We start from the raw sequence: 26,224 nt of genomic DNA on the forward strand, positions 1-26,224 counted from the left end.
CAAGAACAAATAAATGATGCCGAGAAATAGAATAAGAATGATTATTGTTATTATCAAAATTTTCACTCCAAAAACCACTCCAAAAATATGGAAAAAATGTGAGGAAAATCTTGTCATTGTATATTGATTTCCTCTACTGAATCCCCCCGCAGCCATTGCTCTATCGCTCCGTTTGCGTTGACAGTGAACTTTAGAATGCCACCGACTTCAAAAGATGTCACCCCATGGCCGCAAGATACTGATCAACCGATGTGAGCTCGTGCTGTGGAAAGACTAAAGCGTAATGTTGTCGTGGTTCCTATTGAGTGTTGTATCAGTTCAGTCTTGGATTCACATCCCAGGATCGCTGATTTCTATATTAAGCGAATTTCGTGAAGTGAAGTGTTATTGTGAGTGAGTTTGAGACATGCCTCCTGCTTCAAAGGATTGATCTTGAAAATCTCAGATAATTGAATTCGTTCGCTGATCGTGAAGAATTCTGCGAGTATATCGTTGAATATTGTGTAAACATGTTGATTTGTTGACATCATTCCGAAAAATACGCCAAAATTGCTAGAATAATAGCAATGATTTCTGCGAGGTTTCTGCGACTAATTCTGGCGTAAAATATCGCATACGCATCAGCTTGTGGATCCGACGTGATACAAACGTTAATAATTTCCAAAAAATGTGACCAACAGGGTGCATTTGACGATCCACCACTATCGGCACATAAATCAAAACATAACATCCTGTTAAAAAATATATATGAGTGTCGCGGTAGCGATCATTGCTCATACGGACCAACACTCGGGATCAAAAATATTGCTAAAACAAAATGTGCCATGAATTGATTGACAAAATGGCGATGGAGGACAGGTAATTTCAAGAGCATTGATTGTTCCATTTTCCGGAAATTTCCATTGCACAAGGTGTCAGTGTAAAACTATTTCTGCTGGGAAACGAATGGTTTCATTTATTGCTGGATTGTCCATTTGAACGCTATATTGCTCAGCACAAATTTCATATGGGGTCTCCTCAGAAGAGTATTGGTTTATTCCTCCTTGAATACACTGGATACGCCAGTTATAGCTCAATTTATTGATGTTCGACATAACTGGGCCAGCTAGGAGGCGGACTAGAGAGATTTGCAGAAGGTTGGATGTGGAGGAAATATCTTCAAAAGAGCTCCTGGTAGTATCACCATGCTCATTGTAGTTAATTGTTCTACGCTTCTTTAGGTTATACCTTGAACTGGTAGTAGATAACACAATATTATTGTCGTTTGATCGAGCTTCTTGATTATCTGTTGTTGGTCCGGACGAAGGAACTTCTGTAGTTTCGATGTAATGGTGAAAGGGCATTGCTTCATCTTCAAGTTCCAAAGGAATCAGCAGGCTAATTGGACGTTGAATCAGGCGACGTGATCGAAGCTGTATTATTGCTTCTCTTATTCTACCTTTTGCATTACTCAAGGCTTGATGTCTTCTTCCCATTTTCCAGAGCTGACGAGGTTGGAGACTGTCGTTGATTAGCACAAGTTCTCCTTGTAGGGGACATCCTTGACTGTCTTTTTTAAATTCTGCCTGGTGTGTTTCTCGCGCAGGTTTGTGAGGTATTGAGTCTGTTATAGATGCCAAAACTGCTCTGTAAATTTACAAGAGGATTCCATGGCTTCTACTGCCTGACGTTTGGTTTGAATCTATGAATTTTGCTCTAATGGGACGTAGGTGGAATCACTCGCTTTGTCAGTGTTGATTCCTAGTGGACACAAAACCTGTAGATCGTTTTGTACGAAATTATTGGTCTTAGGATTTGATAGTCCCTCTCGTCATTATTGACATATGTGAGCGTACGAGTGTTGAGCATCGATTCAATTTCGTCGATAATTGTTAGCAGTTCTTCAAACGGCACGAGTGACCGTCCGAGCGTCTTGTATAGAAAGTGTTTGACTGATTTGATCAACCTTTCGTAAAAACTTCTTTGCCAGGTGGAAGTCGGTGCATTGTCACTAGTTATTGTGTGAGGAATCTCTCTACGAGCAAAAAAATCGTCTCAGCATGTGCAAGAATGCTACAGGAGACAGGTCCGAAACTAGGTCAAGATGAATAAGTCGGGTAACCATGCATGTGATGATTAAGCCATAGGGTTTTCCTGACATTCCTGTTGGAAGAGCTATTGAAGGTGGTCCAAGGTAGTCAAGCCCAACGTTTTCGAATGGGCGAGATCGCACTACGCGTTCCTTTCGCAGCGCCTCTTGATTAGGGTATTTGTATGGCAAGTTATTGGATTTCTTACATTGCAAACATTTGCGCAATATCTGCGAAACTTGCGAACGTAGCTGGGGTATCCAAAATGTTTGACGAACGAGAGTTATAGTATGGTTGGTACCCGGGTGACCGTTTTGGTGACAGTCACGAAACGGCAAGTTCGGCTAAAACAGTCTTTTGCAGTATGGAGATTGGATACTTCGTTTTGTCTGGAAATTGAGCCTTGCCAAGTCTTCCGAAACAGCGTAATATCCCTTGGTCATTGGGTTTTATATTGAGATAATGCAAGGAATTGAGAATATTTTTACTGACCGTTCTCTGGTTATTTTTCACCAAGTTTCCCAGCAAGTTCAATTTCAGCACCTTTTAGGAATGGTCGGCTAGGTTGTGGATCTTTGTGGGATGCTAACGAAAGTGCAATGTTCTTGCCTTTTCTATTGTTTCGATCTATTGCGAAAGAAACAAATCTTATAGTCCGCGCTAAGATTATTTTGGTTTTAGTGAACGTCTTTACTTGGCTATTGTAAAATAACTATGGAATTTTCTTCGCTACGGGATGGAGACACAGAGTAAAATTGCCGTGCTTCCATTGATCCTTCGGTCTCGTCCTTAATTTGGGAGTCGAAGGTCTTTTCGTATATGTGTCGGATTACGTTGCCAGTACGCAGAAACTTTGGACCCACCAACCAAAAGTGCTCAAGGAGTTCATCTTTCCCTATTCCTTTGGTTCCACAGTCGGCCGGTTTTCCCGAAGATGCTACGTAGCCAAATCACACACGATAGTGTAGCGATACGAGATGACTGACAATTTTTCGCACTTCAGTTAGGCGATTGTAGTCAGATGGCCCTAGTTCCCGTGAAGTTTTATCCAAGCAAGCACATTTTCTGAGTCAGAAAAAACGAAAATTTCTTCAATTTTGATTAGCGTTTCAATCTGAGGAAGAATAGAGTTGTTCAATCTGATTGCCAATGGGAAAGCATTGCACAGTTCCAGTTTAGGTCTTGTAATTTCTCCATGTAGTGAAGGTATATTGGCGTTTGCCATAAAGAGGTGTGCTTCCTCTTAATGGCATAGATATACGCATGTTGCCATCGCCTTTAGGCTGGCATCCGCAAAGGTGATAATTGAGAAAACAGGAGTTGGGGTATCTCTTTATGGAATCCATGAATATTGTCCGTTATTGTGCACCATTCTGCAATCTTTTCCACGGATAGTTCCGTATCCCAATCCCATTGCTCTTTATAAAGGTTTTGTAGGAAGATTCGAGCTTTATGCAAGAGAAGGAAGAACCAACCCATGGGATCATATTTTGCGCCTATGGCACTTGTAACTGCGCGTTTTGTAACATTGCCATTATCATTTATTCTACAAGTTATTTCGAAAGTATCCCTTGATGAGTTCCATCGGATTCCTAGTACTTCTTAGCATGAATCCTGGGTCCTACCTTGGATGGGTGTAGTGTTCATTAGACGGTCATTATTGCTAGCGAACTCTCGCAAGATCATACTAAGATCTTCAAACATTTGTTTCCAACGTTTGTAAAGATGAATTGATTCTTCTATAGTATCAGTCAAAAGAAGATTATCCACATAAAGATTACTGATATTTTGAACTATGTCAGCTTTATTTTTGTATCCATCCAAGTGAAAGTGAGTGGTCCCTGCCAGAAGAAACGGGGACAGGTTAAGTCCGAAAGTTACTCCAGTGAACAGAAAAGTCTGGATATTGTCTATTGTAGGAGGGCATTTACAGTTCCGAAGCCAGAGACAACGAGTTGCATCACGGTCTCTTTCGTGGATTCATACCTGAAGAAATGCCTTTGCTCTATCATTGCAATTTATCCGATCTGAAATGAAGTAAAAGTCCGTAGAGTTCCGGTAACATAACGGGTCCTCTGCGCAGTAGATCATTAAGAGAATGACATCCCTTGTAGTGGGCTAAGGCATCAAAAACAATGCGCACTTTAATGGTGTTTTTCAAAGGGGTGATGACGGGTTGAAGAGGGAGGTAGTGAACGACCTGTCTCTGCACTGGTGCAGTTTCATCGACTAATTCGAAAATATTCTTTTGCAACTGTTCTTGGAAAAAGCTGCTGTATTGATCTAATAGCGCATGATCTTTATTAAGCATGCTTCACACTTTTTGAAGAAGTTTCAAGGATAATGCTTTATTGTCAGGTAAGACTGGATGGTGTTTCCAAGGCAGACGAACATAGTACCCGTCCAGTCTACGCTCTATTTTTTCATTGAATTTTTGCCAAATGTTTTGATCTTGAGCAGCGCGTGCTTCTTTTTCGGACTCGCCAAACATTTCTGTACCAGCATTGTCCATAGTCCAGTATTTTTCCCATTTTTCCTGTTCTTCTAAAGTTATTGGGGGTTTGGGAGAAGGTATTGTATAAAAATGTCTATAGACCAATATTGATCCCACTTTTGTAGTTCCTAGGCTGCCAGTTGGTTTACCTGTGTCTGTAGAGGTTTTCCAGACACTAGGTAGTTGGGAGGAGGTGAAGGCCAGAAGGTAACATTACTGATGTTGCATCAGTTCTCATGAAATTCCACAACTGATCGCAGCCTAATAAGACGAGCGGCTTGAGCTCCTGATGGTTGGAAAGAGTTGGTATTGGGATGTGGAGGGATTGAATGGATTCAATGTCCTCATGTGATATCATCGGTGTACTGAATGTCTTGATAAGAATATTGTGAGTAAGCAGCTCCAAACGGTGTTGTTCTCCGTTAGTATCCTATGTTTCCACTTGTATTAGATTACACTTAGTGTCCTGGGTTCCATTTGCTCCAAAAGTACGTAGTCTTACTTGCTTACTTTCTAGAATGGGCAATTACAACTCGTTAGCGAGGGCGCTGCCGATGAACGAAATTTCCGCGCCTGTATCGAAAAAAAACTTACTTTTCGCAACGCTTTGGTTTTGTGATTCCTTATCGTAATTTCTCCCTTTGGTAAAATTTTAAACAAATTTGGTTTTGGCGCTAATACAGGGAGTGTTTCCTAGCGCAGTACATGCATGTTATTATTGTGGCTTCAGAAGTCAGCCTTTATTGAGCTACGTGAGGGTTGTTGTGATGGGGGATTTGGGTCCCGAAAAAACGAAATAATATCTTCAGTGGATAAAATTTCTTCCGTAGTAGTGAAGAGAGTTTGCATTGTAAATGAAATATCCGAAAGTCCTTGTTTCCGAGGGATTACTTTTCTTCTTATTGATTCTGGAGATTTAGAAAGTATTTTCCGATGAACCACAAACTGTCGACTTGTGACAACTCCTTCCTCAACCAACTGAGAAATGATGACTTGTAATGGTTCGAGGAGAAAACGCTGATGCTTGACAGAGGAGCTGCGCAGAGTACTTGACTATTTTTTTCCATTAAAGGTAGCATACCACGAGTCTGGGGTGGTACGAATTTCAAGTGGAGTATCCGTATACGGGGTCGTAGATTATGAAGACCGGAGTGGTTCCGCTCATCTCTCCCTTAGTCACTGCAATCAGCCGGCCCCTGAATGCTGTTTTGTAAGGTGCCTTCTATTGCAGCGCACCACTCTTGCACGCGTAGGGTCCCTTACTGCCTATAGGATCAGTCCAAATTGATTTTCGACGAATCACAGGGCGAAGACGGCGCAAAGGTATGGCGTCGTACAAAACAACATTCTGGAGGCGGCTGTTTGTAGTGATGCAGGGAGAGATGAGCGCAACTACCCCCGTCTCCATAATAGGATACTCCACCTGAAATCCGCACCGCCTCAAATTCGTGGTATGCTGCCTTTAACAAATTCACAAGGATTTCTTTGTTATTCTACTTCGAACAAAGAAACTGCACTGCTTTAGAATAATTGTTCTTTGTCACTTGAAATTTTCGGACGAATTCACGAGCGTCATCCTTTAGAGCGGAAAGTAAGTAATTGAATTTGAACAGCTCATAACAGCTATATATATATATATATATATATATATATATATATATATATATATATATATATATATATATATATATATATATATATATATATATGTATATACATACATACATACATACATACATGTATATGCACATATATATAATGAGCGGTTTGAGGCAGTCGTTAAGAGGTCCTGTGTAGGATAGGTTGTTGGTTCGAAACTGCCCTAGTGCCATCAATGCAATCCCTTTCTTCTTTCGTAGGTCGATAAATTGATACCAAACTTGTCTGGGAGGACAAACACACCAAGTTAACACATCGGCTAGCCCCTGCACGTCATTGTGAGGCTGCACGCGCGTTCATGAACATCAAACCGTTCTGAATTGAAATCTAACGCGTAAGCGAACCCACATATGGACTGATCAATGCCGTGCGTTTTATTCTTTATCACTTTTAAGTCCTTCACTATTCTGGATGTAAATTGCATTACATGTAGGTTCCAAAAATATTGGATGGAGGAGCAGACAATGAACGTTTTGTTTTTCAAACCATCAAGTGAAGTATAACATTCTGACAAATCTTCTTCTTGCTGTATTTTTGAGTTAAAAAAAAAAGCTCACGACTTATTTCTCAATTCAATAGCTTTGTCGTTTACAGGCTATTGACCTCGAAAGAATCAAGGATACCAAGATGGTCATGGAAATGTGTATTGCATCTGACGCTGACGTTCTGCCTATCATAGGCAAGTATTTTAGTTTTCAGTTATTCATCATCTGAAGAACGTGGTCAAGTTCATCTTAGACCCAACACCCGTAAACAAAGTTTTTTCTTTTTCTGCGTTTGTCTGCGGTGAAGTTGCCGACGTGTTGCAGCCCGTTGCAGTAGAATAAGTCCCATGTGCCTAAGAGGCTTCTGTCGCCTAGATGGAGAACAGGATTGGAATTTCTGACTGATTCCAGCTGTACAATGTTTTGAGGAAATTCCTCATGTCCCATTTGGTTGTAAGGAACATAAACTGACAGAAAGGGTGCTTAGAACTGAGAAGCGAAAAATCGACTTCTTCGCAGCTCTCTTTGATTTATTTAGGTTTTTGGGCTACTGCCCAGCCCACATGTTTCTATGCCATAAATCTTCCACTGCAGAATCCCCTTCAAGTTAATACTTTTCCATAAGCCTGTCCGTCACGTTATTTATTCATGGCATCTAAATGTATATTTGGTTCTTTAGCAAGGTGTCACGAAGACATGAGGAAAGCAGTAGAGCAGATTGATGCCGTTCAAGATACTGCCATGGTTGTAGAGCAGTTTAAGTAAGTTTATTCGTTATATTCTTTCATCTCAGCTCTACCCTGCACCCAGAAACAAGCAGTGGTTCGCGATCGATATCTTATGTAATAATCAGCACATTTTTGTAAGTATGGGACGGATCGTATTTTCAAATTATTACGATTGCTGCATTTGAAGGAAATTAGGGCGTATATTCAAAGTCAGATGGGGGACTTCTCGAAAACTACTTCCGGGTCAAATTTTTTCAAAATAGAGGAAAAAACTTAGAAATACCCTTATAGAATAACTTAGTACTACATATTTCCCAAAAATTTCTACATGATTTTGGTATGATTTAATGATCAAAGATGGTTGTGAATAATTCAATATTGTTATGTCCTTTATATATAAGTGCCCAAGTTTTTGAAGCATAAGTCAACGCGGGAAGCAGTATTGAAGAGGAGAACTTGGAACCGGGCGTTCCTGGTCTTCTTCGCTGCATCTTCGATGCTCTAATAAGCTCCACAAGCCGCTCGTTTCCTCCTGCCCAGCTCGGTGGTCGAGTCATTTCTTCATTTTCATTTCCCGACCCAGATAAAGGAAGGTGATGCACTGGACATTGGACATGTTCGTTCCCTTGAGCGTAAATAGGGCATCAGAGACCCATCCATTTTGCATGAGCATCGTCTTTTTCAGAATCAGCTGAAGACCGATGCATCCACATGTTTCGTCAAATTCGGTCAGCATTCGTTCCGCTCGGCTGATGCTAGATGTTATCAGTACGCTGTCATTAGCAAAGCGCAAATGGTGTAGCTGCCGACCATCAACCTTCACTCCCATGTCGTCTCATTCCAACTTTCGCATAGCGTTTTCGAGAGTGGCCGTGAATATTTTTGGTGAAATTATGTCACCTTGCCGAACCCCTCTCTTCAGGTCAATGATGATATTCTTGTAGAATGGCGAAAATGCAGTTACTGTACAACTCTCGAAGTACCGTTATGTGCTGAGTAGATACACCTTGATTGTCAAAGCTTCCATGACCGCTTCAGTCTCAGCTGAGTCGAAGTGCTTCAAGTCGACGAAGGTGAGACAGCGCGGTGTCTTATCTCTCGCCATACCTGGATGTGTTTCGAAAGTGTGATTTAGTCAATTGTGCTGAATCCCTTTCAAAACCCTGCTTGCTCGCATGGCTCTCTTTCATCTAATGTCCTATTCTATCCTGTTAAGGATTACTCTGAAGGGCTTGCAGCACGGTCTACCTGGTTTTCTATTGCTTAGGAACTTTGCATTGGGACACATAACGAGTGATGTGCCTCGCCAATGTGTTGATGAGCGTTAAGTTTTTCAAATGTTCAGACTTGAGACTGACTTGACTCAGACTTCTGTTTGGCTGCGAGCTCGGACGTGTGTTCTCGGTTACTTGCAGCTCATGCGGCTCCACACTGGCGTATTTGCTCAAGAGTTGCTGAAGACAAGCGGCTTTTGGTGGTTTTAAAACTCCAGCCTTCCTCATGCAGTCGTGAAGGTGTTCAACACATCCTATTCCACGATGTTGTCTATTGCGGAATCTTCCCAAAAACCAGCTATCGTAGAGAAGAGATTCCTGTTAACGATAATCCTGGGACTCCGCTCTCTGAACTCCGCGACTTTTGCTCCTCTCCGTGTGTAGGAAAACCTTTCTCGGAGGAGGCGATAGCCCAATCCCGTATAGATCCCGTTTGCCCCAACAGCGACATTCGTCAAGTAAAACCCTTTACTGACGCTGATGTGGTCAATTTCATTATGGTGTCCTCTCTCGGGTGAGTCCCACGTCGGGCGTAGAGAAGAGGGCTTCCGCAATTGCGAGTTACCATGGATGTACTTAGTCGTCATGATATACTCGCAAAGCGTCTCTTTTTGCTCACTCCACTGGCCGTGGGTTCGGATGTGAAGTTCCTTAGGCGTTCTTCTGGAGCCAATTTTGGGGTTAAAATCACCAATGACCTTATAGAAGGTGTGGTATTCTCTATTGAACTTCTCTGGGCCCATATAGCTTCGACTTCTTCGTAGCTTGATGTCGGAGCGTAAGCGACGAAGATAGTCAAAACTGGCAACGAACAACATCTTCTCATCCGCAGACTCCTATTCGGGTCGTAAGTTGTTGGAAAGTGTCGGTGTTCTTTGCCGTACTCGTGTTGACGAGAACGCCAAGCTCCACTAACTCCTGTACTGTCGCATGCTCAACAGTTCTCCAGTTTCATATACGGCGCTGAGAGGATGGCATCGTCTCTTCTCGGTAAGTCCGACGACATCATACTTATTCTTCTTGGCTTGCGTCATTAGATCTTCGATAAGACAGATCGTAGCCTAAATGACTCTTGCACCCTCGTCCTTCATGGGGCTACCGTACCAGGTTTTCCTCCGGAGTCAGGAGACTTTCTCTTATTACTGTGACATGCGTAAAATTTTAAAACCTAGGAGCTTATCTGTTGGAGGCGACTGCAAACCGCATTCCTTGTAGCTACCAGTCACTTGATTGCAAGCTTTTGGGCGGACGGACGTGCGAGATACCAGGATGTCATGAGTCAGTCCTGGCGCAGCAGAAACAAGAAGTCAATCACCTGAATACACCCGCGTCTCAGTTCAGACTCATGATCGCTTTTGGTGTGCGATAAGCCTCCTATCCGCCATCTGGGGACGCGCCACGTACCCTCACAACTAACCGACCCTTTAGTGAGGGGAAACCGTAGCAAGTTTTGTTATTCCAAAAAAAAACTACAGCACAGCAGCTGCAGTGTTTTTTAAAACCATCCTCACGGCAAATAGGGTCCCGGCCGATTTTTCGCGAATGCCTCCGAGACATTAAGTGTCCACAGGATATGCCGGGAGATACGCCAACATGCCTCGACAAGGCCACGCCCTATGGAGGCCGAGACGACCATCCTACTAGATGGTCTCTTGGCTATAGAAATACATAGACAGCGACACAGTTACAAGGAAAGATGAAAATATAATAAGAGACACAGACAACTATGTAGTTGCAAGGAAATAGGAAGAACAAAATTAGAATCACAGATCACACATTGTAACTACAAATGCACATATATGTTTAAGTTTTCTATAGATAAATTATGAGTAACTGTACCGGAAAGATTAAACATATAACGCAATCCCTCTCGTCTCCAGAAATAGAACAGGTGGACCATAACGCAATGAACTCTTTAAACCCCAGTCTCTACCTCGCACCTATAAAGGTCATGTCATCGTCTATCGATTAGCGTTTCGTTCAATAACAATCTTCTACTGTCACTTAATAACAGAAAAAAAAATATCTCTCTAATGACAACAACTTTAAACGTAAGAACATAATAACACATAACTATTTGTAACATAAAAAAGCACGCAGTAAAGAAAGAAAACAGTATTGCACTGGATGGATACTACTAGCAGAAATTATAAGTAGAGTGCAGAGATTTGATTTACTTAATTAGACAGACAAAGGATTCCAAATATATAGCAGAACAATTCCTAAGTATACAATAGAACTCTTACTCATACGTTGTGATGACTGGACTTGGAAAATAGGACTAACCATTCCATCGAAGTTTTCTTACTTCAACTTTTCCTCTCGCAATCACCACTTGGTCCATATGGAAATACGAACCTACACAGTTGGTGTAGTTGTAAACTCGCGTTCTTACATTTAGACATTAAGACTGAATTAACAAAGAAGCAACGAACTAAGCAAGAAGCCAAAAAAAACCGAAAACGAAAGAGAAAAGACCGAACAGAACTAAACGAAAATAAAGAATAGCGCAAAGGACATTGGTAATTGTTCTCAAATGCTTCGCATTCGTTTCCTTTTCAGTTTCCCCGAATCTCAAATCTCCCTGTGTGTTCTCGTCCAGCCGTTCTGGCTGTTTCACCATTTCGACTTTGCGTTTGTCGAGAACATACGCGTATTCACCACGCTTGCGATGTCGGGCAAATAAGTGGGCGGAGCAATGGGCGGAACCACCCAGTTAGGCAGCAGCGAGAGTTAATTCCTTAGGGATATGTTTCTTCGTTAATTGCTCTGCCGAGACATGATCGAGGCATGCTCGAAAATCTGCAGGGACCCTCTTTACACGCACCCTCATATTTGGATGGGAACACAAAGAAACTTCATGTGGAGCATGTCTCCTTTCTAGGCGGTTTGATTCTCTTTAAGTCTAGATAGAAAAACCTAATAAAGCAGAGTTCAGTTATTCTTATCTAAATTCTAAAGAACTAGAAGTTATCAGAAAAGAACGTAATTTATCAAATTGTATGGCAAATCTTCTCATACAAAAGACCCCCAAAAATGTTTTTTTCGTCACGATCCTCTAAACCTTGCAATGTTTACACACGCTGAGCATTTTCGGTATTGTTGTCAAATTCATTTGCGAATTGTTGAATAGTGTGTCATATTTATATATTGTAATCCCCTTGGTGCAGCTCTAACTTTTCTTATCTTTTGCACAAATCTCGATCCAATTGGGGATCGAACCCTCGGGCCCCAATGTCGCATTTGTGGAACAACTGTTCTTTTCTCGGTCTTTTTTTGAAATATAGTATGTCACTATCAACTTCTTTCCGCATTCTAACCTCTTTTTTTCTCCTTATTTCCCTTTTCTCCTTTCCGACTTCTCTTTCTTCGATCTTTTTCTCCTCTGAGCTTGCAACGTCATCTGTGCCGCTAGAATTACATGATGAAGGGAGCTGCAAAACCCATCCTTCCACGCTGGTTCCTTTTTTTTTTAAAGAAGAGGTGCAAGTCCTGTCTTCGTTCAGCAAAGCTGTGAGCGAAACACTACTGTTTGCGGATGTTCCGGCAATTTAGATTTTCTTTTAGATTAGATCTTTTAGATTTTCTCTTGTCTGTACTTCCAAGGAAGCTTTAGACAGATTGCTGCAGCTCGATGTTGAATCCTATCAGATCAAACCTGAAGTTTATTTCCAAACAGCTCCTTGAATCTTTTATTATTTCGAACTAGGATGTTGTACTGCAGTGGAGATGCAAAGTCGGTAATGTTAATGATGATTTCTCTAAGACTCATTTCGCAACTGCTCTCATATCCGAGAACACATTCAACTACTGTTGTACATATAACGAGTCACTCCGGCACATGGATGCGATAGTCGGTCGATAGATACTCCGACCCTCTTCACTTTTGGGCGGTTGGCAAAAGGGGCTTCCTCACCACTTGAGCTTCACTCTATGAATTAGAACCTCTCCCTAATTAGATCCCCGCCTCCTCCCTATCGCACCTATACTCCGGGGTTTCTACGCAAGCCCAACACAAAACCTAATTTCAGGCTAGGGCACCAATTCTCTCTCCAATTCCATTCCTCTTTCTACTTGAAAAGCACAGGAAGTAATGTTGATGATAACCACTGGGTTCCATTTATTTGCCAAGTACATCTTCTCTGTCTGGATATTCGCATAAACTTTCTTACGTAAACGTTACATCTACACAATTTAACATTTTATGCGAGTCACTTTACATCTGTGATGAGGATAATATCAAACTTCTACGAATGACGAAGGAGAAGATGTGGCATCACGAGAAGTAGACTTGGCGATAACAAAGCTCCAGCTGAGAGAGTATGTTTGCATCATGCATTACCTGCCCATAAATTTAGCAGAACGGGCATGCTCAATAGGATGAAAGCAGTAAAATTGTTAAGGATTTTAAACTATTCCTACGAACTTGAACATCTTACCTTTTCAGTTGTTAACGGCCTGTAAACACAACCTTTCTGATGCTAACTTCAGGTCAAGCGACGCAGAAGTTTTCACAGCTAAAGCTATCATAGGGACTAGGTGTCGTACAGGCAGAATATCGAGGTTCTTTAAAGGCAGCGTACCACGAATTCAACGTGGAGCGGAAACCACGGCAAAATCGTAGAGTTCAAGTACAATTAAGTTAATTTTAAATAATAACTTCCAGAACCGGCTATGCACATCCACCACCTCTTCATTTTGAAGATCTTGGCCGTCCAGATTCGTGTCTCAACAGCGGAGGTTTAGTTTTTCTCTTTTTAAGAATGCGCCTCAGTAAAGGTGCTTAAATTTTTTTTCAGATGTTTCACACGTTGACTCGACATTGAAAAGAGGTATGCTGAGTGGGGGAAGAAAAGACTGTAAGTCAGTTTCGCGGAAGCAGTCGATGCACCAGAAGTTTTTCGGAGGTGGAGATAAGCACAAAGTTAGTGAAACGGCCTCCATTCTCAAGTTTTTTTCTCAAATGAGCTGCGGTAAGTGCGACAAAGAGTGCAAATGCGGACTTTGTTCCTCAACAGCTGACATTAACATTAACACGTTAACAACGTTAACATTTGCGATCGAAGTCCTAGCTAGCTAAAAGCGGACCCCAGAGATGAACACCCAGCGCATCCCGTTGCGCGCAGCTCCTACGCAGCAGCGGCGGGCTTCATATCGTTTTGACGAGATTGTATATTATATGAGTATGAATATATGTACATGCCGCTGGTTTTCTCTGGGTTAGTGGGTTGAGGAAGAAGTCGTAAATGGTTTTTTTTTAGTGGGAAATTCAGTAGAAATAGAACGCGTTTTAAAATGTTTTATGACATTCGATAGAGAATTTCTTAATCTTCAAAATTGTCCTTTTCTGTTTTTTTTTTTTAGTTCTGTCGATTCTTTTTTCTAATTTTTAAAAATTTTTCTAATCTTTAAAACGGAGTGCTAAGTCAACAAACGGAGCATTTTGACACCTTCAGTTTTTTTTTTTGCAATCGAAGTGACAGAGCCTTTGAAGCCTCTTGTGAAATCTGTTTCGCGTAGAAGGCATCGAATGAGGCATTGAAACTCTAATAGGAACAAAAAAAGACATAGAAAAACATGAAAAAGAAGAACATAAGAAAACACGATAAAACCAGTGGGCGGGATAAGACTAGATTCAATATAAATGAGATTAAAGTGATATTAAGCATCTTATCTTCTAAATGACACTTATATTGATCCTGTGAAAAGTGCACATTAGTGCACACTGCAATAAAGGATAATTCAGTTTGACAACGTTTTACCATTGTGGAAACCCAACAAAAGCTGTTTAGGGACCTGACTGGAATGTGCTTTCAAGTCCGGCTTTTCTTTTTTAGCTCCTCTCATTTGGATCTTCACATCTAAATCTCTCTAGAGTGCATCTTCACGCTATAAAATCCACTCAAGAATGTTTAACAAATGTGAGATAGTGACGCGACGCTTCCTCTCGCAACTAATGGTAAGATCTTGGTTCAAACATATTGCGTAGTGGTATGCACGGTGTTGCTGTGCGAAGTCAAATCATTAATCATGAATCTTGCTGAGACAGAGACACCTTGCTTGTATGCGACGTAATGGAAAGGTGGTGCTCCATTTGATTGAAATAACTATACTCGGTGCTCAAAACAGATACAAGCAACTGATTGTGTTATGGGATCAGAAACGATAAATTGTGATGAATAGCAGTGGCAATGGTTCCCACGACAAGAAAATCATATATAGAAAATCGACGAACTTTCCCTTTAAGAAGAGCGTGTGGAAAACTAGAGAGCACCTCGAGTGCAGCATTTAAAAACCTTTCAACGAAAACTATTGTTGACATTTCAAATATGATCGTCATATGCACTGAAAAGACTTCTCAAAATGACCTAAAAATGATGATCTTCTACAGAGCTATTTGTTGTCAGCGGGAATATTTCTTTTAAACCCTTGCACGGATTTACCATTCATTATTCCTACTTAGGCGATTGTACTACATTTTTAGAGTGATTTAAACGGCGATTATGGCCAGCTGCCACCACAGCAGCGAATACGGCGGCTCCATGCTAAAGTTGCAGAATTAGAAAAGGAACGAGAAAAAAGACAACAAAGCCGAGATGGATTGGCAAAAATGAAACAGGTACTTCTTAAGGATGTTCGTACGCTGCAAATGTTTTTTTTTTCTTGTTTTGTCAGCGACCATACAATGCTTTTTCTTGCTGACAGGGGAGTGACGTATGTAAACTTTTAAGATTTCCATTTATGTCGTCACATTGTGGCGGTCTGACATCAGTTGCGACTGACATAATACTGCTGATTGGTTTTTTTTTTCAATGAAACGCAGTGAATCACAGTCAGTTTGATTCCAACGGTTAATGCCCAATTGCTAAAATGGTATTTCATACAGAAGATTTTTTGTTAGAGTCAGTGTGACCTAGTCATCCTCTCTGCCTCTCGTTTACAATAGATGATGTGGATAAGCACCAAGCTTCGTCAACAAAGTTAAATTATATCGTTAGAAACATGGTTCGCATATGATTACGTTTGAACTAGTCGACGTGTTCTGTGCTATTTATCGCAACTTCCACTTCTTTCTTTGATTTCTGTTTCTGTTTAGGTTTATACAGATAATCCGAAGATGGGCAATGCGGCTGACTGCGAGTCTCAACTTTGTCAGTATGAGAAGGAAATTGAATCTCTCAACCAGCAAATTGCCAAGTTTCGCCTGCTTTTGGAAGACACACAACTTCAAAGTAATCTCTTCTTCATTTTACGGCTGTTTTGTTACTAGAACTAGGTGTATTTTTGGATAGTAGGAATCATCGGAACTAATGCATACTTTTGCGAAACCACACTCACCACGTATTACCACACTTACCTTACTTGGACGTAACAAAGACGAGATTACGTGCCTAACTGACTTGATCGGCGGGTTGGTATTGTCGGGTGCGTGTAAAGAGGGTCCCGGCGGAATTTCGAGCATGCCCCGGTCATGCCTCGTCAGAGCAATTAGCGCTGGTGCGTGCCCTAAAGAGATTCACTTTCGTTAGCACCTAAATAGGTGACTCTGCTTACCTACCGATAATCATACGCTGCATCACCGGCTAGGATATAATTCACTATCCACTAAATTGTTTTGGAGAATCATATACATTCACTGCAATTTTGTGACGTGAAGTGATCTCAATTTAGTAATCGTACCAGAAGCAAGAGAAACCCTCACGTAAAAAATGAGATAAGGATGTACCTAATAGTGGATTCAAATTACGTGCATAAAAATTTTCGTTTTTCTTTCGTTATCCTGTAACTCGCAAGCTTTTCTGTAGCCTAATTTATTTCTGGGCAGAGGAACCTTCTGTATCTCTGACTTCTTGGAACTTACAGGAAGAAAAAGAGTTCAAATTTCGTAAGATTTCTAGACTTTCTGATGGTGATATGAAGACAAACTCACTCCCTTCCTTTATTAGAACACCATTCAAAATCCCATGTACTTCTATCTAGCACTATTATTCTTTGACTTATTCGGTAATTTCGACAGCTCATACCACTCTTCTTTGCATATTTTCTTGTAACTCCGCAGTTTTCTGCGTCTCTGTGGCTAGAAAAACATCTAAGACGGTTGTCTGCGTCTTCATGAACTACTGGAGCGTGACCTCTTCGAGGTATGCTCGCGTATCCGCCGGCATATCCACTGGGCACGTTATGTCTCGGAGGCATTCGCGGAGAATCCGCCGGGACCCTCTTTACCGTTCCCCGGTATTGTCACCTGACACGGTTACTCGTATTCTCGCCGAGGCGTATAGTCCTCGAAAATAGATCTGAAAGACATAGTGTCTCGCGTGTGAACTACCATTCGACGCCGAGCGACCCGAGTATCCTCATGTCGGGCAGTTCAGCGTAACTAAACGGAGAGTTGTTACGAAAGACTCCATGTTTCTTCTAGGTACTTGACTCATTTGGGTTGGGATTTGGCGAGGTGTTGGATGACAGCTCTCTTATCCAATAGGTAACTTCCACCATATAACTGTGTAAATCACATAGCTCGAGCTTGCCGAGGGCGTATACTCTAACGTCTGATGGCATTTGGTGGAAAGCTAACACGAGCAGATAGCAAATCACACTGTACATGTGCCCCAGGATGCGATTATTCGTGAATAAATTGGCGATTTTTGCTACTCAATTTTTCGTTGCTGAACACCGGTTTTCTCTTCTTCCCTGATCTCAACGGTTCGCTCATGAAAAATATTGTCAAAACTTTCTAGGATTCTCGAAATCTGGGTGCTATGTTTTTTGTACCCATTTCACACGATCGTTATGACAACTACAACATTATTTCGGAAAAGAACGTGAGCAATCGTTGTTCTTTGATTATTTTGTGACTACATTCATATGTCCATTGCTGGTGCTAGAAAAAGCGAATGTTCTAAGAACCTCTTTAATTGCTGTTTTGTTTCAATGTTCCTTTCCATTTATTGATATTGGTATCTAACTAACCAATCAACTACTCGTTGAACAAGTAAGTGTCGAATTTTCACAGCTTGCTGAGTTGCTTTATAGACCTGATCTACCCTTTTGAAACTATTCGATACTGTATCGGTAAATCTCATCAGAATGATAACGAGGTCAAATCAAAATAACCTCATTTGTGATGCAATTTAGCGAGAGGTTGCACTCGTGGTGCGATCCTCTCTAGATCCAATCGAGCTGTGGAGCAAGCGTAAGCACTCATGAAATTGCAGCACAAATTAGGTCGCCTTTATCCGATTGCATCATTTTAGTTTTAAACATCGTGAGCAACACGCTTAGCTACTGGTTCGAACTTTTTTTTTGAAGAGCTGATGCCGCAATATGGTGTAAGCGATTGCGTTTGAAGATTACTCCAACTGCTCGAAGATTACTCTAAGCGTATATGCAGTCATCAGTTGTAAATTCATGAGCTGCAATATCGCGTATTCGTGAACTTATGAGTAGAGCCAGATTCATCAATGACCCAGGTAGAGAAGGGAAGTCTAATACGTCAGAAATCTCAGTGAGAAAAAGAAAGTCACAGGCGACGATCGGATCAGGTTTGTAGTGCAACTTGTGCACAAGATAAACCGTCTAAGTGGAGTTAGTTGCACTTAAGTGTTTAAACATGGCTGAAACATAAGTGAAGAACCAATCGACAGTTGGGGATACCTTTTCGACCACATTGCTGGGCACTTATACCTGAGAAGAGAATTCTGCAACTTGCAAGTAGCTGTAGCAGTTGCAGCCGTTTATAGCAGAAAGCAGTATTTTTCCGTCCGTCCGATCCAAATTCCCCCTTGACATTTAAGATCATGTGTACCCCAAATTGTGGTAATTATTATCTATAGCTACTACACCGAGCTGGTTTAGCGCAGTCGGTAAGAGATTCCGCTGTTTCTGCACGATCGATCGGAGGTTCGAGTTTTCTAGTGCCAATTAAACCTTTCATCGCTCCGAGTTCGACAAATTGGTACGAGGGTCGTCGCTGCAAGTCATTCTTAGGGTGCACGCTCGTTTATTAAGCTCAAATGAATTCTAAGTTGAAGTCGAATATGTAGGCGCATAGGGGTTGATCAACGTCTTGCACGTTGTCTTTATCCTTTATCTGTGCAACGCCTGTTAGTTTGGGGAACAGTATGCTTCTCGGGAAACCAACCGTGTAGAGTAGGTAAATAAAATACACCGAAAATGACCAAGATATGATGCAATGTTCAACATGTGGTAATGATTCAAAAAAGGAATATTAAGTGCATCCTTGAAAGTTAGAATGTGAAGTGCACTGTGACTTACTTGACTTTATCGGCGGGCCGATGTCATCGCCTGACACAATTAACTGTATCTTTGCCGAGGTGTGTCGTCTTTGAACCTAGCTCTGCCCAGGCTTTTTGATCTTCCTCGAGAGCTTCACAGAATCAACCCATTCATCGCTCTTCCATATCCTGCGTATCGCCTTATGTATCGCCTGAACTGCCTATCCACGCCGAGTGCCCTCGGGTGTTCTTTCACCACCGCAGTCCAGAACTTCCGTTTTCGGCCAGGTTGCCTCTTCCAGCTTGAATCCGACAAATTCCTCAAAACTCGTTGGACAAGGGGATCTGCTGGTCTCCTCATTATACGACCAAGGAAGCGAAAACGACTTCCTGTGGTACACCACATCGATTTCCGCATAAGGATCTTCATTGTGGCATACCCCTGGCCAAAATATAGCCAAACAGCGGTCTAAGCAGCTTTCTTTTCATGCAATTAAGCCTCTCATCACAGTAGGCAGTGCTGCCCAAGTTTCCGATCTGTGCACAATGATGGAGCGAGTTGCAGATAGGTAGACTCGCAGCTTGACTTCGTTGGTGATGGAGGTCGACCGCAGGCATTTCGTTAAGGAGTTGAATGCAGAAGTGGCCTTAGCGCTACTTTGCTGAATATCTTTGTCGTAGCTGTCGTTGTCTTTCAGCATACAGCCCAGGTAACACAACTCATCGAAGAGATCGATCGGTTGTCCGTCCACCCTGATTTCCTTTCGAGGTCTCGAAGAGATCCACATCTGCTTGCATTTATCAGGGTGTAGACTTAGTCTATAAGCTGCAGCTAGCATTGAAGCAAGATGGAGAACATGGTGGAGGTTCGTACTGCTTTCCGCGAATACAAAAACATCGTCGGCATGCTCGAGATCAGTCAAGGGGCAACCTGATGGGGCGAAGACGATGTCTGTAGAACACTGATCATCTATTCTTTGCATGATGTCATCGACGGCGAAGCTGAAGATGAAGAGTCCTGCCACTGCTCCTTGTTTTACTGTAATTACCATCTCCAACGATGTTTTACATCCAGCTGGTGGTCGAATTGCAAGGAGTTGTTCCTTGATTCATGTCATGAAACAAGCGAACGAACTTTCCTGTTACTCCATCGGCACGAAGCGCGTTGAGAAGACGGCATCGATAAGAGAAGACGAAATTGGCTTTAGCATTCAGAAAGGCTAATTGTATTAGCTTCGAACACTGCTACCAGATTTCAATCACTTTTCTAACGAAGAACACCTGGTCAGTCATAGATCGGCTAAGATGAAAGCCAGCTTACTCGTCACGCGTTGTTTCTTCGCAATGCTTCATAAGGCGGTGCTGTGTCCACTCTTGGTTTGTGAAGATGATTTATTCCGCACCGAACTTGCTCGCTCTTCTATGTGCCAAACATTGCTACGTACATTGAGCTAGTGAATAAGACCTCTCAACACATGGAAATTGCATACAATGGCGATAACACAATATACACGACAAACATAGCATAACATGAACTAGCATAGTTAACATCTCTACAGCTCCAACAGTCGGTCTACGATATTCCGCTCCAAAACCGTGCACATAACACGGAGCAAAGAGATTCCTCGATAGTTTCTAGGGTCAGTGACGAATAACGTCTCGTCGAATTATGATCGCGGGTCTCCACGAGTGAGGTATCCCTTCGTCTACGCATATTGAGTGTAAGATCTTTGTCATCTCACGAATTCCAGACGAAGGAAGATATTCCAGCATTTCTGCACTAATTCCATTGTTTCCATCCGATTTTCCATTTTTATCCTTTGGATACAGAACAAAACCTCCGACTCAGTTGGTGGTTCCTTGTCAACCGCATGCGTCGGTCTATTAACGTGCTCGAGTTCAAGAGCTGACGGTGCTTGCGAGTTCAGCAAAGTCTTGATGTGGTCCCTCCAAATTGGAAGGGTTGATTTACCGAGCGCCGCTCCATTGAGGACTGGAGAACATCCTTGCATTTGGCCGCTATACTGTTTCAATAAAACGTACTCTTCTCGCGGGTTCTTGTCTTCACATTTTCAGATTCCTTTGCTCTTGACGTCCATTAGTTTTCGCCGTCTTTTTGGAGCTGGCGGCGCAACTTCCTTCTCAGACGCTTTTTCTTGTTGAAATCGCCAGTGCTGCGGGTTTCGCATACAGATGACTTTTGTTTCCCCAGATGCAAAGGCAATCTTCTTCTGTGGCAGTAGAACCAAGATCGTTTCCCTTCCTGCGTCCTGGATGCACTTTGTGAAGGAATCCGCATCGCTAAGCTTCTTATTGGTTCGTACTCGAATACACGATATACTAGATAGATACACGTTGGCCGAATTTCGTTCTGCATTCTTCTTCTTTCAGACTTATCATGTCTATTTTCGGTTGAAGAGGAACTCCTCGGTTTCTCTTTTGAAACCTTATCTTAAACCTGAGAAGAACTGGACGGTGATCAGAGTCGAACGCGACGTACCAAACAGCTCTAGAATTCGAATATCTAACTAGAAAATGTTCCTCATCAGAACGAAGTCGAGCCGAAGGTTGAGAGTTCTCATCTTCCTCTTGCGCTGTTTTTCAGACGTTGAAAGTGCTCACCCCTGCCATGAAAGCTGATGGTATCTATTCCTCTTGTACGTGGAAGCGATGAACAGTCCCGTCTGTTCACATAAGTCGACAAGACGGTAACCCTTATCCGACATGCGCTCTGCTGGATAATAACATTTTCCTTGCACATCGGATTATTGTTCAAGTCCCATTTTCGCATTTGCGTCGATTCCGACAGTGACACTTTTTTGCAATGTATGGGAATCTTTAGCAATACAACGGTGAGGTTGTATAGCACTTACGTTGCCAATACACTGGGACGCCTGATTGCGTTTAGTTAAAGCAGGTACATCACGTGCAGGCAGCAATCAGACTCGTATACGCGGCCCAATATTGAAAGTTGAGTAAATAAAATAGACAGTTCAAAAAGCTCGTCTGTTGGTTTGCACTCCATAATATACTCGTTAGTTGTAGAATATAGGGCGTATACTTGTAGAAGCATATGTTCATATTCCTTCATTATAAATCTTTCTATAAGAGTATCGCTAACATCCTTTGCTAAAACGAAGTCTACGTATATCCAATCAAGGCATCCTCATGTAGCTCGAAAGTGGTTAGCCACTATTATACCGGTGATATTGGGGATTTGCTCCTGCATAAGTGTTGATAAGTGATCATTGTTAGATGCTATTGCAGCAGCATTCACTTTTGCTGTCTGAATTATAAATATGTCGCGTTTACCTCCAAACTCTTTTGTTTCAACAAAATGAGTCTACGTGCTATACCTCAAGAGAATCAACAGAATTTTTGAAAAGGACACTTTACTGGGCCCATTATTTCAACTCCTTTAGAGGTCTCCTCGGTCCCCGGATCTTTTACCGTGTGATCGTTTTGAGGAAAAAGAAGCAATGCAGTTTTGAAACCTTTTGGGATGAGTAGCTCGAGAAATTCGAATGATTTTGTTTGACATGATTCTGAGGTGTATGAACGATTTTTACACCCGTCTAGACAAGAACGACAGCAATTTGGGTGGTTATTTCTCGCACCTGAATTGGATCTTTTTTATTGTGCTCCGTGCTTTTCGCGAGGCAATGTGTGTCATATATACGTATTGCATCACGAAAAAAAGAAACTGAAAGTCGTCCGAAATTAATTGAGTGCTATTTTTCAAATTGCCGCAATTCCCAGCTAGATCCTCTGTTTTCAGCATAACGATGCTTATAAGTTTGAGAGGAGCCATATATTTTTGACCAATTTTTCACACTCTGTAGACCTCGTGGTTGTGCACACAGTGGGAAAAGTAGAAATTCGCACCAGTTCTTTCTTGGAAAGGAACATTTCACTTCCGTATCAAAACCTCACATTTGTGTTAATTTATCTGACATTTATTTACCATCGTTTTAGATTAGTGTCATGTTCAGGCGGGAACGACACCCCACCCTCTCTCCGATCAGGAAGTTCAGCCGGAAGTGCACCACCTGCGCGTCTTCCACATCCGCAAACGTCTCAACGTGATAGTTACAGCGAAGAGAGCATCGCGAGCAGTGATGGTGGCAACACTCCAAACCGAAGTGGAGAACTGCGTCGTGATGAGGTCTGGCTCATTGCTTTCTTGACGTATCACTTATATACGTTCTCTGCTCCCGAAATGGTTGTCGTTATCGTCGATTAGTACCCGATACATGATAGCTGATTTGATGTCGTATTAATGCCCAATTCTGAACTTTTGTTTATCTTCACCAAGGAGATAAGGTCTACCGTTGTTTCATATTCCACCGTCCCATAGAAATATCCACTTTTTTAAATGTGTTTCATACAGGTATACGAGGAGTGTGCAATGCCAGCGTTAGGTACAGCCGTTGCCCAGTTTCCCTTTGAAGGTGGTACAGAGGGTACTATTGGGATACAAGAGGGTGAAGAACTGTTGCTTATCGAACGCGATGAAGGAGACGGATGGACGAGAGTTCGACGGTAATTCGAATATTTTCACGTTTTTTCAGGTTTTTATTACTGGTTTACTTTCTTCTTAGTTATTTTAAAAACAATTCACTTAAAATCTAAAGTTATTCCGTACTTTAGGATAGAAAAATACTTTGAATTCGTAAGTCTTGTCTACTAATTGTTTAGCAGTTTGAGAACAATTATAAGGTTCTGACAAACTGGAATTCCTTGTGTCGGAGTGCTTCGATTTTTTTGTGGCCTTAAGCAAGATCCTAGTTATGGCAAATCAGTAGTATTAGGTTGGCTACTTATTTTTTTACGCACGGATTTCCTTAACAGTTTCAAAGTTTCTTAACCACATATTGATAATGATCCATCGATGTTCCAGAATCGGGCTGACTCAAAGAACAACTCAACAGAGATGAAGAGTGCTCGCTTCAGAGAATGCCTAGAGGTCTGAAACAAGTGGTAGTCCGATGCGGCGAGGTCTGGGTATTAGGGTGGGTAGGGGACCACCCTACTCCCCAGATGTTTCTCAACCCAAAGCTTAAGCTGGCGAGTGGACGATGCGATATGTTGTCGTATTGGAGGTGAACGGCGGTGCGTTTCAGTCGCTTTTTTCGGATTGCATCAGCCAGCTCGCGGAGTTGCTGCGAGTAGACTTTGACATCGACCTCAGCTTGCCGGGCAACAGCCCACTCCACGAGTCCCAGGTGCAACAAAGGAGAACGTTCCATTGGAGTTGATTGGGTTGTGGCTGGCGCTTTCGCTGAACACTTTGAGAGAGTATTCACGTCGATTATCGTTATCATGGAGGACCGTTCTCGCCTCCCGTGATGATATCCTTTCAGAAAAACGAGTTGTTGACAGTAGCGTGGGTGGTGGTCTCGTTGATGTTGGCGGATATCCGAAGTGCCGTATGGCGTTGCTTGCACTCGTATAAAAAGATCACCCTGAAATAATGTCGATTCATTTGCATTACAACGGAGGTGCAACAGAGACGCGGCTCTCTCATGTACCTTTAGCTAGATAGCATCTAGATCACCTACCTTTTACCTGAGCTCTTTTTATCAGGAAAATAAGCGTGTCCCAGCTTTGAAACTTCAATTTGTCAGTGGAAAAAAAAGTAGCCAACGTCATATGTTGGTTTGACGTGAATGTAAATCTTGGCTGCATCGTGCAGTAGCATCTCCATTCATTCATTGTATGCAATTCATTTTGATCATTGCAGCTACTAGATGTTGTGTCCGTCTTTTCACATGAAATATCCCAAAATACGGAATAGATCACTACCAGATGTTTTCTTGTATTTACATTCACAGCCAAAATTGCATCGAACAAAATCCTTGTATGTTCTTTAGGATTGATAGCTCTACTGAAGGCTTCGTTCCTTCAAGTTATCTCCAATCCAAATGGTATGCAGCCGACGAGACGTAGATGTGGACGACGTTGTTGTTTCCCAATATTTTTTTTTTCTGAGAAATGTTGCAGTTGTTTTGCAGTCACTTACTATCATATAAATTCATAGATTGTGATTTGTTTTGTTGGTGAGAAACACCGACGACACATTTTAGGCTCTGCGTTTGTTTTTGCTTTATGATTCTTTGCGCAAAATGGCCTAGCGATTTTGCTAGAACTTCAAAGCGTTATATCTTGATGTGGAATACATTGTAGTACATTTCATGAAAATGAGTCACATTTGATAGCATTCTAGCCAATTATATTCTTAATCTTTGTTCCGCTTTTCAGCTCCTTTGCTCGGGTTTGTGTTGTCCTAATTGTGCATTTGTTAACAAAATTACTCATTGCATAGATTAGTTCTATAATCTTTGTTGACTTCAATGAAAAAACAAACGTACGTACTTAGCTGGTTACTATTAGTTTTGGATATAATTGATAGCTTGTCTGTGAAGAGATTATTCCATGTTTAGGAAGCAACAAACCTGAAGTTAATAAATATTCCTCGCCTTTTCATTTGCATGTAAATTTCGATTATTGAAGTACTGATCAGTTGATTGCAAAAGGGGTGTTAATTTTGGAGGTGCTACTAATGACCTTCATAGTTGATTATCGGCTGGTTTAACATCACGAGGCTTTTCTTCTGGGAGACATACACGTTACGCATTGCACAAATGGAGGACTTCCTATATTCTTCAATGATTATTTGATTCATTATACAATTCATGTGTATTGACGTAACAATGCATATCATTTGAATAACTCAATCGTTGCGAAGAATTACAGTCGAAGATTTTTAGTGTCTCTAAGCAACGCTTTTAGCAACGGAAACTATTTATGCGCTAGCCGATCAAACGAATTGACGAGCTCTGCAAGATCAGTCAAAAGCAGGGTCAAGCGTGTGATGGGATTTTCCCATGAGGGGGGGTCACAAAGGGAGGGTACGGTGAGCAGCAGTGAATGAAGGATAACATGAGGATAACTAGGACAAAATATTACGTATTACAAGATAATTACATACATCATAAAATATTACTATAAATAATATTAAATGATGATGAACGTTAACGTGTTGATAATGTAACAATGAGACCTCGTAGGTTCGATCTTTTGCAAAAATTCTACCCGTTTGAGTCAAATATTTGCGAAAGAGAAAATTGAAACCAATTCTAGAAGATAAAGAACTTAATTATTCGTAGTTTTCAGTAGTTTAAAAGTGGACTTAATGGAATTTGATGACCAAAAAAGTTTAGGTTCTGTGCTCATTGATAGGTCTGGGAGATCACAAATAACTTTGTCATAAAAGG

General features: G+C 41.6%; 3 protein-coding genes across 4 annotated transcripts; 1 reads left to right on the plus strand and 2 right to left on the minus strand.

Annotated features, from left to right (window-relative positions):
• Positions 1-914: 914 nt before the first annotated feature.
• RB195_022078 (uncharacterized protein) lies at positions 915-1,475 on the minus strand (the record flags this gene model as incomplete). Its single annotated transcript, XM_064209083.1, has 1 exon — positions 915-1,475. The coding sequence occupies one exon, from the start codon at positions 1,473-1,475 to the stop codon at positions 915-917; it is 561 nt and encodes a 186-aa protein (XP_064064965.1).
• RB195_022079 (uncharacterized protein) lies at positions 915-4,581 on the minus strand (the record flags this gene model as incomplete). Its single annotated transcript, XM_064209084.1, has 2 exons — positions 915-1,626; positions 4,469-4,581. The coding sequence occupies 2 exons, from the start codon at positions 4,579-4,581 to the stop codon at positions 915-917; spliced, it is 825 nt and encodes a 274-aa protein (XP_064064964.1).
• On the plus strand, positions 4,413-24,896 carry RB195_022080 (uncharacterized protein; the record flags this gene model as incomplete). 2 transcript variants are annotated; one of them, XM_064209085.1, is made up of 10 exons in its annotated part: positions 4,413-4,427; positions 6,817-6,901; positions 7,387-7,468; positions 13,376-13,449; positions 13,509-13,633; positions 15,194-15,328; positions 15,806-15,941; positions 22,940-23,112; positions 23,338-23,489; positions 24,821-24,896. In XM_064209085.1, 10 exons carry the CDS (start codon positions 4,413-4,415, stop codon positions 24,894-24,896), a joined length of 1,053 nt encoding a protein of 350 aa, XP_064064966.1. The 2 variants fall into 2 exon arrangements, with proteins under 2 accessions (XP_064064966.1, XP_064064967.1); XM_064209086.1 differs by lacking the exon at positions 4,413-4,427 and having other exon boundaries at positions 6,850-6,901.
• Between the last annotated feature and the right edge of the window lie 1,328 nt (positions 24,897-26,224).

This window comes from Necator americanus, chromosome X (assembly GCF_031761385.1).
Source record: "Necator americanus strain Aroian chromosome X, whole genome shotgun sequence".
Classification (NCBI taxonomy): Eukaryota; Metazoa; Nematoda; class Chromadorea; order Rhabditida; family Ancylostomatidae; genus Necator; species Necator americanus.